General features: G+C 49.5%; 1 protein-coding gene across 1 annotated transcript in view; it reads left to right on the forward strand.

The window, feature by feature from the left end:
• LOC143301790 (uncharacterized) overlaps positions 1–14,936 on the forward strand; it is an 82,674-nt gene extending 67,738 nt beyond the window's left edge. The window contains exons 25-31 of the mRNA XM_076616181.1: positions 1,811–1,977; positions 3,073–3,182; positions 6,179–6,305; positions 8,776–8,976; positions 10,696–10,866; positions 12,304–12,477; positions 14,701–14,936. Coding sequence (XP_076472296.1) covers positions 1,811–1,977; positions 3,073–3,182; positions 6,179–6,305; positions 8,776–8,976; positions 10,696–10,866; positions 12,304–12,477; positions 14,701–14,808 — 1,058 coding nt within the window. The 3' untranslated portion in view covers positions 14,809–14,936. The remainder of the gene's footprint in view (positions 1–1,810; positions 1,978–3,072; positions 3,183–6,178; positions 6,306–8,775; positions 8,977–10,695; positions 10,867–12,303; positions 12,478–14,700) is intronic.
• Positions 14,937–15,000: the final 64 nt, after the last annotated feature.

The following is a 15,000-nucleotide window of genomic DNA, read 5'->3' on the forward strand; positions in this document are numbered from 1 at the left end:
TCTGCACTACGCACGCATACTCATACAATGAATGTGGACCTTTCTGAGTGGATTTCTTCTTCGGAATTTTTGCCCCTGGACAATCCTCTTGTTGCCGTGGGTTCTTTGTCAGTGCGCCAAGCGCGTGTTACACATGGGACTTTGGTTTGTCATCGTATCATCCGAATGACTAGTCGCTCGGTTTTATTTTTTTTCTGGTCACTTTTGGGATACGGATACGGATGTTTTATTCAATATAAGCCATGGCCCCTCATGAAGAGGTGATATTGACAAGTTGTACAGAGGTATAAACAATACAAATACCAACTTTTTTTTTTAATTCATATACAAGCATACATCATTCAACTACATATTGTACTTCTGATTTTGAAAGCTTTATATAAGTAAATTGCTAATTGCTTGATAACTGATTCCTTAGTGGATGACATTAACATAGAGAATCTGAACATGGAGGGCTGCCAATAATAGTTTGGGTGAATTAACTGGTTTCTAATTTCATTGAACACGGGACAGCAAAGCACAAAGTGAACTTCATTCTCTTCCACACCTTTACGCAGTGGACACAGTCAGTCCGGACACTGTATTGGCTGATGAGCGTCTTAACCATTCCGCCACCTTCCTCATGTTGTGACGTCACCTGTGCAGAACAAAGAAGGCAGATTACAGATTACATAATACCCCATTATCTCAATGAGAGAAATTAATTCACGATGTAAAGCATATAAACATTACACATTAATTCATGATGCAAACAATATAAACATTACACGCTAATCCCAGTCATTCAATAGGTATACGGAAGACAAAAATGCTCAGATGTCCACTTGGAGTGAGCCACACATACAATAATCACAGTACACGCATGCGCGCGCACGAACAAATAATCCAGTTCAGCAGTAGCTCTGAGTAAATCACACTTAACAGTAATCACAACCATGCATCTGTTATAATCACAGTTAAAGGGCAGACATAAACTATCATACTATATTCAAATATAGACATATCAAGTAACAATAATCTAAGCATTCAACAACATTATAGATTAAGATGTCATATCTCGCACACATTCACTCCAGTACACATTTTAAATGGGGAGGCGCCGAAGCAGAATCGGTTGCCTGATGGATTTCTGATCCAGTGTGTATCAGTGAGGCCCTGTTTCGGAATGATGCTGTGTCCCCAGCAAAGGCACTTTACTCCGAATTTCCTCACTTCACCCAGGCGTTAATGAATGAATGGGTACTTGGCTTCGTGTTGAGGGGAGGTTTGCAGAAGGATAGGACTGGGCCCCGCATTGATAAGCCAGCACAGTGCATATGAATTTACTTCCCTGGTGGCCGTTAAAAAAAAAAAGGGCTATGGGTATTAGCATGTTAACATCTTATGTATACAGGATCCAATGCTCAGCTTACATCACAGATTGACATAAGCGTACATTTGGGCCAACATCGAAGTGAGAGCTGTATGATCTATGGTTTCCCCGTTACAATGGGAAGTCGTTTACAGCTCAGTCTTTTATGAAGTACTATGACTCTCAAACTGGGGGGTAAGATTGCATGAGCTCCTTGCGTTGCAGCCTCGGGGGCTAGTTGGCCTTTAGGAACCATCCCAACGCCGACTGTCCTCAAAAAAATCCTCTTGGTTGAGAGAGTTTTGGGATGCAACTTGAGCAAGACACTCTCCACTATAACCAAATTCTAGTCCATATGGTTGGGGCATCAGTCGCCTCATATGCTGTTCTGATGGTCTATCACACACATTCTATTAAATCACACAATCAAGCTGTGGTGGACGTTTCTCTTTTTTCCAGCGTTGCTGTCTGGCATGCGCGCAGAGGCTAGGGTTTGGAGCCAGGAGGAGATTCAGGCTCCCAGGTCTTCGTGCGTTGAAGACCCCCTGGCAGACAGCAGCAGCAACAACAACGTCCTCTCCTGGTCACCCCGACCCAGCACCATCGTCATTCCAGTGGCTGTGACGGTCAGTAGCAGTGATGATGATGGTGATGATGATGACGATGGTGATGATGATGATGGTGATGATGTTGATTATGATGATGATGATGATGTTGATGGTGATGATGACGACGGTGATGATGTTGATGGTGATGATGGTGATGATGATGATGATGATGGTGATGATGATGACGATGGTGATGATGTTGATTATGATGATGATGATGTTGATGGTGATGATGACGACGGTGATGATGTTGATGGTGATGATGGTAATGATGATGATGATGATGATGATGATGGTAATGAAGGTGATGATGATGGTGGTAGTGATGATGGTGATGATGATGGTGGTAGGTGGTGATGATGATGATGGTGATTATGATGGATGGTGGATGATGATGATGATGTTGATGGTGATGATGGTGATGGTGATGGTGATGGTGGTCATAATGATGGTGGTGGTGATGATGATGGTGATGATGAAGATGATGGTGGTGGTGGAGGTGATGATGATGATGATGATTGTAAAATCAATCCGTGTGTGTAGAATTAATGAAAAAAATAGTGATCATGCAATAACAATCTGAAAAAAAAAGAAGAAAAAAAAAGAGTAAGATAAGATTCATCTGGTCGTTCAAAATTATGCTGAACACACACACACACACACACACACACACACACACACACACACACACACACACACACACACACACACACACACACACGCACGCACGCACACACACACATAGATATTATATATATATATATATATATATATATATATATATATATATATATATATATATAGGCTTTATGTCTATAGAACTCTTTCTTTCCCTCTGTCTCCCTCTCTCTGTGTGTGTCTCTCTCTCTCTCTCTGTCTGTCTCTTTGTCTCTCTCTGTCTCTCTCTCTCATTTTTTTTTCTTTCTTTAGTTAAACACCTTTTCATCGTTAAGTGATATTCGACGGCAAATACATGTATACATGTAAGTGTGCGTGCGCACGCGCGTCTATGTGCGTGTGCATGGCTCTGTGTGTGTGTGTGTGTGTGTGTGTGTGTGTGTGTGTGTGTGTGTGTGTGTGTGTGTGTGTGTGTGTGTGTGTGTGTGTGTGCAGCTGTGGACGAGTGCCTCAGTTCGCCCTGCGGACCTCGGGGGCAGTGTGAGAACAGGCCTGGGGGCTTCCTCTGCCACTGTCAGCCTGGCTGGTCTGGGACCACCTGTCAGGTCTGGCACCTGTGGGGCACGGCTTTCACTTTGTATTCTATTGTATTGTATTCTATTGTATTGTATTCTATTGTATTGTATTGCATTTCTCTTTTTTCTCACAACAGATTTCTCTGTGTGAAATTCGGGCTGCTCTCCCCAGGGAGAGCGCGTCGCTACACTGAGAACGCCTCCCCTCCCCCCCCCCCCTCCCGGCCACTCCTTTATTTTTTCTTTGTATTTTTTCTTGCCTGTGGTTTGTTTGTTTTTTTTAATTTGTTTTTCCATCGAAGTGGGTTTTTCTACAGAATTTTGCCAGGGACAACCCTTTTGTGGCACGCTTAGTGCATGCTGCAAACGGGACCTCGGTTTATCGTCTCATCCGAATGACTAGCGTTCAGACCACACTCAAGGTCGAGTGGAGGGTGGTAGGGGAATACTGGTGGTGACGTTGCTTTTATTGTTGCTGTTGTTGTAGTTGTTCTTGTTGTTGACGGTAGTGTTGTTGTTGTTGTTGACGTCAGTGTCGTTGTTGTTGTTGTTGTTGACGGTAGTGTTGTTGTTGTTGTTGACGGTAGTGTTGCTGTTGTTGTTGTTACTGTTGGTAGAACTGTTGCTTTTGTTGTTATTGTTGCTGATGCTGTTATTGCTGACTTCACGTTCAGAAGGGATCGGACAGCTCGTTGTTCGTGGACGATTTCGCCTTATATGCAACTGGCAGCACGTATGCCAGCATCCAGCGACGGCTTCAGCTCTGCGTCAACAAAATCCAGCGTTGGGCAGAGGAGAATGGCTTCACATTTTCGTCCTCCAAAACTGAATGTATTCATTTTCATAACTTTCGCCAGTTCTATCCGGACCCTGAAATCCGTCTGGGAAAATCCACCATCCCGGCGGTCAAGGAAGCCAAATTTTTAGGGGTCGTCTTTGATCAGAAGCTGAACTTCCTCAGCCATATTAAACAGCTGAAAATATCTTGCCAAAAAGCCCTGAACATCATTCGAGTTGCGGCACACACGGACTGGGGTGCTGATAAGAGAACTCTCTTGCACCTCTACAGAGCCCTGGTCCGGTCCAAACTGGATTACGGAAGTGTGGTATACGGCTCGGCCAGACCGTCCTACCTGAAACTGTTGGACCCTATACACCACCAAGGGCTCCGTCTCAGCTTAGGTGCTTTCCGCACCACCCCTGTGCACAGCCTGTACGCAGAGGCGGGGGAACCGCCTCTCTCTAACCGCAGACTGAAGCTGACCCTATACTATTATTTGAAATTGTTTTCTGAACCTACAAACCCTGCTTACGACGCTGTATTCAACAACCCTTTCGATAAGAAATTTAAAGACAACCCAAACTGCATACCTCCTCTCGGACTCCGCATTCAGCCACATTAGAAAATGCCGATCTGGATGTCGGAGGCATCTCAGATTTCTCTAAGTTCCCTGACAGCCCTCCGTGGACCTTTAGAACACCTGAGGTCCGATTTGATCTGGCCTCGTACCGTAAAGACTCCACCAGTTCTCTGGCCTACAGAACTTACTTTTCGGAACTCTGCCACAAATTCCCCACTTTTCAAAGTATCTTCACTGACTGTTCCAAGTCAGAGGACGGAGTCGCTGCATCTGCGTTCTGTCCTGCCTTCCCTGACCGGCCCTCAACGGAACACATCCTGTCTGACAGCTCGGTATACACCGCGGAACTGACCGCACTGGTTCTGGCGGTAAAAATGGTTCTCTCTTCGAAACAAAAGAGATTCATGATCTTTTCCGACTCCTTGTCAGCCCTGGAGGCGATCGCCTGCAGGAATATCACTCATCCCAAACTGCTGGAATTTTATGAAGCTTTTACTCTCGCAACGAAGAAAGGATACGAGGTTGTGTTGGCCTGGGTTCCCGGACATGTTGGCATTCGTGGTAACGAAAGGGCGGACATGCTGGCCAGGAACGCTGCAAAGAAAGAATTATCCAGATCCTTTGTACCATACACAGACATGAAGCGGAAGGTGAACACTTACGTTAAGGATCTTTGGCAAGAGGAGTGGAACACCCAGAGGGACAACAAGCTCTTCCAGATCCGTCCAGACCTAAAAGAAACCCTCCCTTCGGGGTTGAAGAACAGAAAGGAGGAGTCTGTGCTGTGCAGACTGCGTGCGGGGCACACTTTTTTTACTCATTCTTACTTGTTGAAGGGGGAAGAGGCCCCTCGATGTATTCCCTGTGATGAGCCTCTCACCGTGAAACACGTGCTCCTTGACTGTTTAGATCTGCATGACGTTAGACACAGACATTACACGGCGGTTTCTTTGAAGACTTTGTTTCGTGATGTCCCTCCGTGGGCGCTGATGGACTTCTTAAAAGAAGTGAACATTTTTAACCAGATTTGAAGGTTTTAAACTATGGAAGTTTTTTTTTTTTTTTAACTTTGGAGTGGAAAGTTTGAAGTGGTGACTCGTTTTAATTGTTTTTTTTTATTTTTTTTTTTTTATCCTTGTAGTAGTTATTAACGCGGCGATAGCCTTGAGATGGCCTTAGTGGTCGGCGAGGCTCTAAGCACCATAATTTCATTTCATTTGCTGACTTCACTGTTGGTGGTAGCGATGGTGGCGGTGTTATTTTTGCTGTTGTTGGCGGTAGTGTTGGTTGTTGCTGTTGTTGTTGTAGTTGTTGTTGCTTTTGTTCGTAGTACTGTTGCTTTTGTTGTGGTTGCAGATGCTTTCACGTTGTCGCTGATTTTGTAGCTGTTGTCGTTGTCAGTGGTGGTGGTGGTGGTGGTGGTGGCGTTGTTGTTGGTGGTGGTGTTATTATTGTTGCTGTTGCTGTTGCGGTTGTTGCTGATTGCGTTGTGGATGGTGGTGGTTGTGTCTTTGGTGTTGTTGCTGTTGTTGTTGTGTTGGTTGTTGTATATGTGTGTGTGTGTGCGTGCGCGCGCGCGCGCGCGTGTGTGTGTGTGTGTGTGTGTTTGTGTGTGTGTGTGCCTGCGCGCGCATGTGTGTGTGTGTGCGCGTGCGTATGTGACAGGTGCCCCCAGATGCCTGCTACCAGCACCAGTGCCTGCACGGTGGCCGCTGCGTGCCGGGCGGGGAGGATGGGTATAGCTGCCTCTGTCAGGGAGACAAATCCGGTGCCCGCTGTGAACTGGAGAAAGGTATATAGTTTGGGGAAGGGAGGAGAGTAGGGGGTCGGAGGTGGCGGGTGCAGGCGGGGGGGTAGGGGGCGGGGGGCTGGGGGTGGTGGTAGGGAGGGTGTGTGGAGGGGTGGAAGTGGGAGTTAGGAAGGTCAGGGAAAGTGTGTAGGGGTGCGTGAGGGTGTGTGGGAGGTGGGGGGTGGGGGTAGGGTTCGTGGTAGGGTGGGTGTGTGGAGGGGTGGGGGTGTGAGTTGGGAAGGTCAGGGAAAGTGTGTGGGTGTGTGTGTGTGGGGAGGGGGGATGAGGGTGGGAGTTGGGAAGGTCAGGGAAAGTGTGTGGGGTGGGTGTGTGTGTGTGGGGGGGGGGGGAGTTGGGAAGGTTATAGAAAGTGTGCGTGTGTGTGTGTGAGTGTGTGTGTGTGTGGGGGTGGGTGGGTGGGAAGGTTATGGAAAGTGTGTGGGGTGTATGTGTGTGTGGGGGGGGTGGGGGGGGTGGGGGGGAGGTGGGAAGGTTAGGGAAAGTGTGTGGGGTGTCTGGGGAGGTACGGGGGGGGGGGGGGGGAGTTGGGAAGGTTAGGGAAAGTGTGTGGGGTGTCTGGGGAGGTAGGGGGGGGGGGAGTTGGGAAGGTTAGGGAAAGTGTGTGGGGTGTCTGGGGAGGTAGGGTGGGGGGGAGTTGGGAAGGTTAGGGAAAGTGTGTGGGGTGTCTGGGGAGGTACGGGGGGTGGGGTGGGGGTGGGGGAGTTGGGAAGGTTAGGGAAAGTGTGTGGGGTGTCTGGGGAGGTAGGGGGGGGGGAGTTGGGAAGGTTAGGGAAAGTGTGTGGGGTGTCTGGGGAGGTAGGGGGGGGGGGGGAGTTGGGAAGGTTAGGGAAAGTGTGTGGGGTGTCTGGGGAGGTAGGGGGGGGGGGAGTTGGGAAGGTTAGGGAAAGTGTGTGGGGTGTCTGGGGAGGTACGGGTGGGGGAGTTGGGAAGGTTAGGGAAAGTGTGTGGGGTGTCTGGGGAGGTAGGGGGGGGGGAGTTGGGAAGGTTAGGGAAAGTGTGTGGGGTGTCTGGGGAGGTACAGGTGGGGGAGTTGGGAAGGTTAGGGAAAGTGTGTGGGGTGTCTGGGGAGGTAGGGGGGGGGGAGTTGGGAAGGTTAGGGAAAGTGTGTGGGGTGTGTGGGGAGGTAGGGATGGGAGTTGGGAAGGTTAGGGAAAGTGTGCGGGGTGTTGTGTATGTGTGTGTGTGTGTGTCGGGGGGGGGGGGGGGGGGGTGAACTTGGGAAGCTTAGGAAAAGTGTGTGGGGTGGTGGAGTGGGGATAGGAGTTGGGAAGGTTAGGGAAAGTGTGTGGGGTGTGTAGGGGTGTAGGGGGTAGAGGTGGAGCTGGTACTTGGGCCGGTTATGGAAAGTGTGTGGGGGGTGTAGGGGTGTGTGAGGGGCTGGTGGTGGGAGTTGGGAAGGATAGGGAAATTGTGTAGGGGTGCATGAGGGTGTGTGGGAGGTGGGGTGTGGGAGTTGGGAAGGTTAGGGAAAGTGTGTGGGGTGTGTAGGGGTGTCGGGGTGGGAGTTGGGAAGGTTAGGGAAAGTGTGTGGGGTGTGTAGGGGGGTGGGGGTGGGAGTTGGGAAGGTTAGGGAAAGTGTGTGGGGTGTGTTGTGGTGTGGAGGTGGTAGTTGGGAAGGTTAGGGAAAGTGTGGAGGGGTGCGTGATGGTGTGTGGGAGGTGGGGTGTCGGGGGTGGGGTTCGTGGTTGGGAGGGTGTGTGGAGGGGTGGGGATGAGAGATGGGAAGGTTAGGGAAAGTGTGTGGGGTGTGTAGGGGTGTGGGGGTGGGAGTTGGGAAGGTTAGGGAAAGTGTGTGGGGTGTGTAGGGGTGTGGGGGTGGGAGTTGGGAAGGTTAGGGAAAGTGTGGGGTGTGTAGGGGTGTGGGGGTGGGAGTTGGGAAGGTTAGGGAAAGTGTGGGGGGGGGGGTGTAGGGGTGTCGTGGTGGGAGTTGGGAAGGTTAGGGAAAGTGTGGGGGATGTGTAGGGGGATTAGGGTAGGAGTTGGGAAGATTAGGTAAAGTGTGTGGGGTGTGGGGTGTGGGGATGGGGGTGGGAGTTGGGAAGGTTAGGGAAAGTGTGTGTGGGGGGCGGGGGGGGGTGTAGGGGGGTGAGGGTAGGAGTTGGGAAGGGTAGGGAAAGTGTGTGGGGTGTGTATGGGTGTGGGGGTGTGAGTTCGGAAGGTTAGGGAAAGTGTGTAGGGGTGCGTGAGGGTGTGTGGGAGGTGGGGTGTGGGGGTGGGGTTCGTGGTAGGGAGGGTGTGTGAGGGGATGGGGGTTGGAGTTGGAAGGTCAGGGAAAGTGTGTGGGGTGTGTAGGAGTGTGGGGGTGTGTGAGTTGGAAAGGTTTGGGAAAGTGTGTGCGGTGTGTAGGAGTGTGGGGGTGGGAGTTGGGAAGGTTTGGGAAAGTGTTACTATTAGTCTGTTTTTAGCGTGTGTCACTGTCTGTCTGTCTGTCTGTCTGTCTTCCTGTCGGCAGTTCACGGAAGTTGGGGGGAGTGGGGAGAGTGGTCCTCTTGCCCGACCACATGTCAGGGACAACAACAGCAACAACAACAGCAGCAGCAACAACAGCAACACCGTCAGAGGCTCTGCAACAACCCTCTGCCAGCCAACGGCGGCAGACAGTGTGCCGGAACTGCCTCGGAGGAACGACCGTGTGAGGAGGGCGTGTGTTCAGGTTCGAGTCTCCGCTGTCTCTGTGTCTCTGTTTATTCTGTGTGTATGTGTGTGTGTGTGTGTGTGTGTGTGTGTGTGTGTGTGTGTGTGTGTGTGTGTGTGTGTGTGTGTGTGTGTGATAGAAACAGGGTATGACCGTGTTTGGGATGCTCAATTCTTCTTGGAGAGGGAAACTTTCTGCAATAATGTCAACATTGATTTGAGAGATAGTTTTCAAAATCTATGGAGTACATGCTCTAGAGGCGAGTAGTAAATGTTTGTTTTATTGAAATTTCAAAAATGGATTTGGCAGAGAAAAATATATGTCAAATGCCTGATAATTACGTTATCAGCTTCTTCAGATTTCGAAGTAGTAATCATAAGCTGGAAATAGAAACAGCGAGACACAAAGGCATACCACGAGAGTTACGGCTTTGTAAGGTTTGTAACATGTCTGTGATTGGTGATGAGTTTCATTTTATAATGGAATGTCCCAATTATGATCAGCTACGAAATAGGTATGTTCCTAAAAAATATTTGTCTCCGAAATCGGTTTTTAATTTTTGTAATATGCTCAAAGGAAGCAAAAAAAGCATTTTAGCTGTAAGTAAGATGATTAGATTTGCAAATGTTGCCTAGCTATACTTTTGGAGTTAAAAGACATTTGTGGTTTCTCAACTTTTATGTGACATTGTTGTGTATTTGGAAATGTTTGCTCTAGGCACGAAAATATTATTTTGCAGTAATCCTCCATACTCAAATAGGAGTGAAAGGATAATTAAAACTTGAAACTTGTGTGTGTGTGTGTGTGTGTGTGTGTGTGTGTGTGTGTGTGTGTGTGTGTGTGTGTGTGTGTGTGTGTGTGTGTGGCAGTATATCTGTCTGTCCGTCTATCTGCCTGTTCCTCTCTCTCTCTCTCTCTCTCTCTCTCTCTTTATTCCTCTCTTTCTCCCCTTTCTCTCTCTCTCTCCCTCTCTCCATCTCTGTCTTTCCCTCTCTTCCTCTCCCCCTTTCCCCCCCCCTCCCTCTCTCTCTCACTCTCTGTAGTGTGCAAAATCAGCTTTGATAGCACATTACATCAAACACACACACACACACTTTTTTTTTTTTTTATAATAGAATTATCCTGTTACAGGAATGTTTTTCCTTTACTTTCAGTCAGTCCAGTCTTCCTCAGCCCTTCCTTTGAACCTCTGACAACTTTATTTATGTCTCCTTTCCCTGTCTCAGTCATGTCACCACCTCTTTTCATCACCCCCAGCCCGCTCCCTAACCTCATCCCCACCCCCACACCGCCCACGCGCACGCATGCACATGCTACATTTCCCTCCTGTCTAATATCACGACGAGCAAAATCTACATTTCTTCCCTTGTACTTTTCCGTTTACAAGACGGAAAAAAAAAACAACTTGTAAAGTGGTTAATAACATTATAATATAATCTTACTCTATATTTCTTCCGCTCCACCCACTCCTTGATTGGCCTTCTTCTTAACGTCTTTTTAAATCAACGGGGGTTTAAATGTAGAGTATATGATTATGACAAATGCTATTTAAACAAATTTACGATTTTTTCCCCCTGTTCTTAGTGAACGAAACATAATGGAAAGAACACAAGAACACAAATGTGGCTTTTGCCAAGAGACTTTAAACCAAAGAAAGAAAGAAAGAAAGTACACACACACACACACACACACACACACACACACACACACCCCTCCTCTCTGTGCTGCGTGTGACAGTGGACGGTGGCTGGAGCGCGTGGGGCGAGTGGGCCGGCTGCAGCGCTACCTGCGGCGGAGGGGAGAGAGCTCGCCGGCGTCAGTGCGACAGCCCAGCCCCCCAACATGGCGGCGCCTCGTGCAGCGGCTCAGCCAATGAGACGGTCTCCTGCGCTACCGACCCATGTCCCGGTGAGAATGATTGTATTGTATTGTATTGTGTTGTATTGTATTGTATTGTATTATATTGTATTGGAGAACTGGAGCATATACGCTGACGAGAGTGACGTAGCCTCGGAGGTGTTGAGGCAGAAAGTCAGGAGTCGTTCTGAACCGCCTGCTGCCTGGTTCGATCATGTTCAGCAGGCTGTTCCTGACTGCAAAGCCTACTCTGTGCTCTCTTGGAGCGTCAGAGCTCTTTCCTTGCCAGAAGAAGGTGTAGTCCCTCTCCATTAATGTTCCTGAGTTTCATTGTTGATCTGTTTCTTGGTTTTCTTTTTGCCTGGTGCGGAAATTTCCGACCTGCTTGTCGGACATTCTCCTAATCTTCATACACCCATAGAAGAAGGCAGGTCGTAGCGGGACAGCACCCTAACTGGCTGGGGGCTGCCCAGCTTGGGCGGGCGGTAGCTGTCCAGTGGGACGCGAGGGTCCCTCCCACCGTCAAAAGCAACCCCTGGCATCGGCTATACGCCAATTGAGCGCTAACTTATAACCGGTAACTGTTGTTTCACGTGTTGTTCCGACGCAAGTGCTAGTAGGAAAGCTGGAGTGTCCTCTCCAGGTTGTAGGTGCAAGGTGTTTGTGGATGGACGGACGGATATAAGCCTGGGCAATGTAATATGGAAGACAGGCTGTTGCCCATGCAGCTTGTCCCCCCTCTCCACCTTGCTGACAGATCCAAAGGAACAGCAAGGCTGTTACGGTTTGGTGCCAACGCGGCTCAGGAGCTGCCGGAAAGTGACAAAGTTTGCCATCCAACCGCCTTAGAAGCCCTGCACCGAATTTTCTGTCAGGGTTTACTCCCTTAGCTAGGTGGACGCAGGTAGCTCTCCAGAGCTGGCGCTCTTTGATGGGTCATTTATTTCCACCAAGGTGTCTAGCCACCCTCCTCACTATCCTCCTGAGAGGACTGGTGGGGGTGCTGGTTTAGTCGCCAGCAATTCGACCCTGTGACAGGTAGTACTGGGATCCAGGTTACCAGCAGCAGATATATCTATTTGACCTGACACACAACAACAACAACAATAATAATAATAATAATAATAATAATAATAACAGCAACAACAACTATCATCATAATGATAATGATAATCAGACGTGGTAGTTGTAGTGGTGGTTGCTTTCTGTCTTGCTGTGACCTCCACACATTGCTCTCTCTCTCTCTCTCTCTCTCTCTCTCTCTCTCTCTCTCTCTCTCTCTCTCTCTCTCTCTCTCTCTCTCTCTCTCTCTCTCTCTCTCTCTCTCCACATGCAGGTCTATGTTGTGTAGTTTAGCATTTTGTAAATGTGTAAAAAATGCATTTTGTTTATGCGGGTAACAACCCCCCTTTCCCCCTGTCTCTGTCTCTGTTTCCCTCTCCCTCTCTCCCCTACTCTCTCTCCCTCTGTCTCTCTCTCTCTGAGCAGTGGACGGGGGGTGGGGACCATGGTCCCCATGGAGTCCTTGCTCAGTCACGTGTGGTGACGGCGGCATGCGCTCACGTGAGCGGTCATGTGCGAAGCCTTTCCCTGCCCATGGGGGCCGGCCGTGCCAGGGGCCCTTCAACCAGACAGGGCAGTGCCACACTAGCGTGTGTCCAGGTACATGGGGAATTTTTATTTATTTATTTTATTTTATTATTTTTAATTTTAAGGCGTGATACAGTTCGTGTTGTGTTGTGTTGTGTTGCGCGGGGCTTTGGCTGTGTTGTGTTGTGTTGTGTTGTGCTGCCTTGTGTTGTGTTGTCCTGTGCTGTGTTGTGCTGTATTGTGTTGTGTTGTATTGTGTTGCGTTGTGCTGTGCTGTGCTGTGGTTGGATGTGTTGTGCTGTGCTGTGTTGCGCTGTGGTGTGCCGTGCCGTCTTGCGCTGTGCCCTGCTGTGCCGTTTTGCACTGTGCTGTGTTGCGTTGTGTTGTGCTGTGTTCTGTTGTGCTGTTTTGTGTTGTGCCGTGCATTGCTGTCCTGTGTTGTGCTGTCCTGTCTTTTGCTGTGTTGTGTTGTGTGGTGTTGTTTCGCTTGCACTGTGCTATGCTGTTTTGTGATGTGTGGTTCTGTGCTGTGATTTGCCGTGTTTGGCTGTGTTGTGCTGTGCTGTGCTGTCGATATCTTGTGTTGTGCTGTTTTGTGCTGTGCTGTGCTGTGCTGTACGGTGTGGTGTATACTGCTGTTCTGTGCTGTGTTGTGCTGTGCTGTGCTGTGTTGTGTTGTCGACATCCTATATTATACTGTGTTGTGCTGTTTTGTGCTTTGCTGTGCTGTGTTGTTCCATGCTGTGCCGTGTTGAGCTGTTCTGTGCTGTGTTGTGCTGTGTTGTGCTATGCTGTACCGTGTTGTGCTATTCTGTACTGTAAAGTGCCGTGTTGTGCTGTTCTGTGCTGTGTTGTGCTATCCCGTGTTGTGCTGTGTTGTGCTGTTCTGTGCTGTGTTGTGCTATCCTGTGTTGTGCTGTGCTGTGCTGTGCTGTGCTGTGCTGTGTTGTGTTGTGTTGTCGACATCCTGTATTATACTGTATTGTGCTGTTCTGTGCTGTGCTGTGCTGTGTTGTGCTACGTTGTGCTGTTTTGTGTTGTCTTGTGCTGTGCTGAGTTGTGCTGTTCTGTGCTGCGTTGTGCTGTGCTGTGCTGTGCTATTCTGTGCTGTAAAGTGCCGTGTTGTGCTGTGCTGTGTTGTGCTGTTTTGTGCTGCCTTGTGCTGGGCTGGGCTGTGTTATGCTGTGCTGTGCTGTGCTGTGTTGTGCTACGTTGTGCTGTTTTGTGTTGTCTTGTGCTGTGCTGAGTTGTGCTGTTCTGTGCTGTGTTGTGTTATCCTGTGTTGTGCTGTGCTGTGTTGTGCTACGTTGTGCTGTTTTGTGTTGTCTTGTGCTGTGCTGTGTTGTGCTGTGCTGTGCTGTGTTGTGTTGTGTTGTGTTGTCGACATCCTGTATTATACTGTATTGTGCTGTTCTGTGCTGTGCTGTGCTGTGTTGTGCTACGTTGTGCTGTTTTGTGTTGTCTTGTGCTGTGCTGAGTTGTGCTGTTCTGTGCTGCGTTGTGCTGTGCTGTGCTGTGCTATTCTGTGCTGTAAAGTGCCGTGTTGTGCTGTGCTGTGTTGTGCTGTTTTGTGCTGCCTTGTGCTGGGCTGGGCTGTGTTATGCTGTGCTGTGCTGTGTGGTGCCGTGTTGTGCTGTGCATGTTGTGCTATCTTGTGCTGTTTTGTGCTGTCTTGTGCTGTGCTGTGCTGTGCTGTGCTGTGCTGTGCTGGGCTGTGTTATGCTGTGCTGTGCTGTGTGGTGTGGTGTTGTTTTCTTCGTGCTGTGCTGTGCTGTGTGGTCGTGGTTTTTTTTGTGTTTTTTTTTTCTTTGCCACACGGTGGGATGTGTTGTGTTGTGCTCCCCTTTATGTCTGTATATATGTCTGTGTGCAGATAACTCTCCCTCCCCCCCACTCCTCCCCCCTCTTCCTCTCTGTCTGTATGTATGTATGTCTGTCTGTCTGTCTCTCTCTCTCTCTCTCTCTCTCTCTCTCTCTCTCTCCACCTGTCACACACACACACACACACACACACACACAGACACACACACACACACACACACACACACACACACACACACACACACACACGTGCGCACGCTGTTTAAATGAAACTGTACTGCCTGTGACCTCCACACAATGCCCTCCCCCCCTTCCCTCTCTCTCTCTCTCTCTCTCTCTCTCTCTCTCTCTCTCTCCCGCCCGTTCTTACCTCTCCTCCCCCCCCCCAACCCTCCCCTCACCCCCCTCTCTCTTTCACACACACACACACACAAAAATGACCAACCAACCAACCAACCAACCATCCAACCACAGAATGCAGCGAGCTGGCTGAGCGGGAGGGCACCAGCTTCAACTGCAGCGAGGTGGCACGCCCATACCGGAAGACCTGCAGGGCGGTCTGCTCTCGGGGCTGGGGGCTAGCCGTGCGCGCCGAGTACACGTGCGGGGAAGAGACGGGCTACCTGTGGAACTTCGAGAGGGAGGAGGGGCTTCGTCGTCGCACGGTGGTGGGGGAAAAGGAGGGAGGTGGGGAAGGGGTGGATGAGGGGCAGGGGGAGGGCGACCCACTCTCCTCTTCATCCTCTTCCTCCTCCTCTTCCTCCTCCCCCTCCT

Source organism: Babylonia areolata, chromosome 28 (assembly GCF_041734735.1).
Source record: "Babylonia areolata isolate BAREFJ2019XMU chromosome 28, ASM4173473v1, whole genome shotgun sequence".
Classification (NCBI taxonomy): Eukaryota; Metazoa; Mollusca; class Gastropoda; order Neogastropoda; family Buccinidae; genus Babylonia; species Babylonia areolata.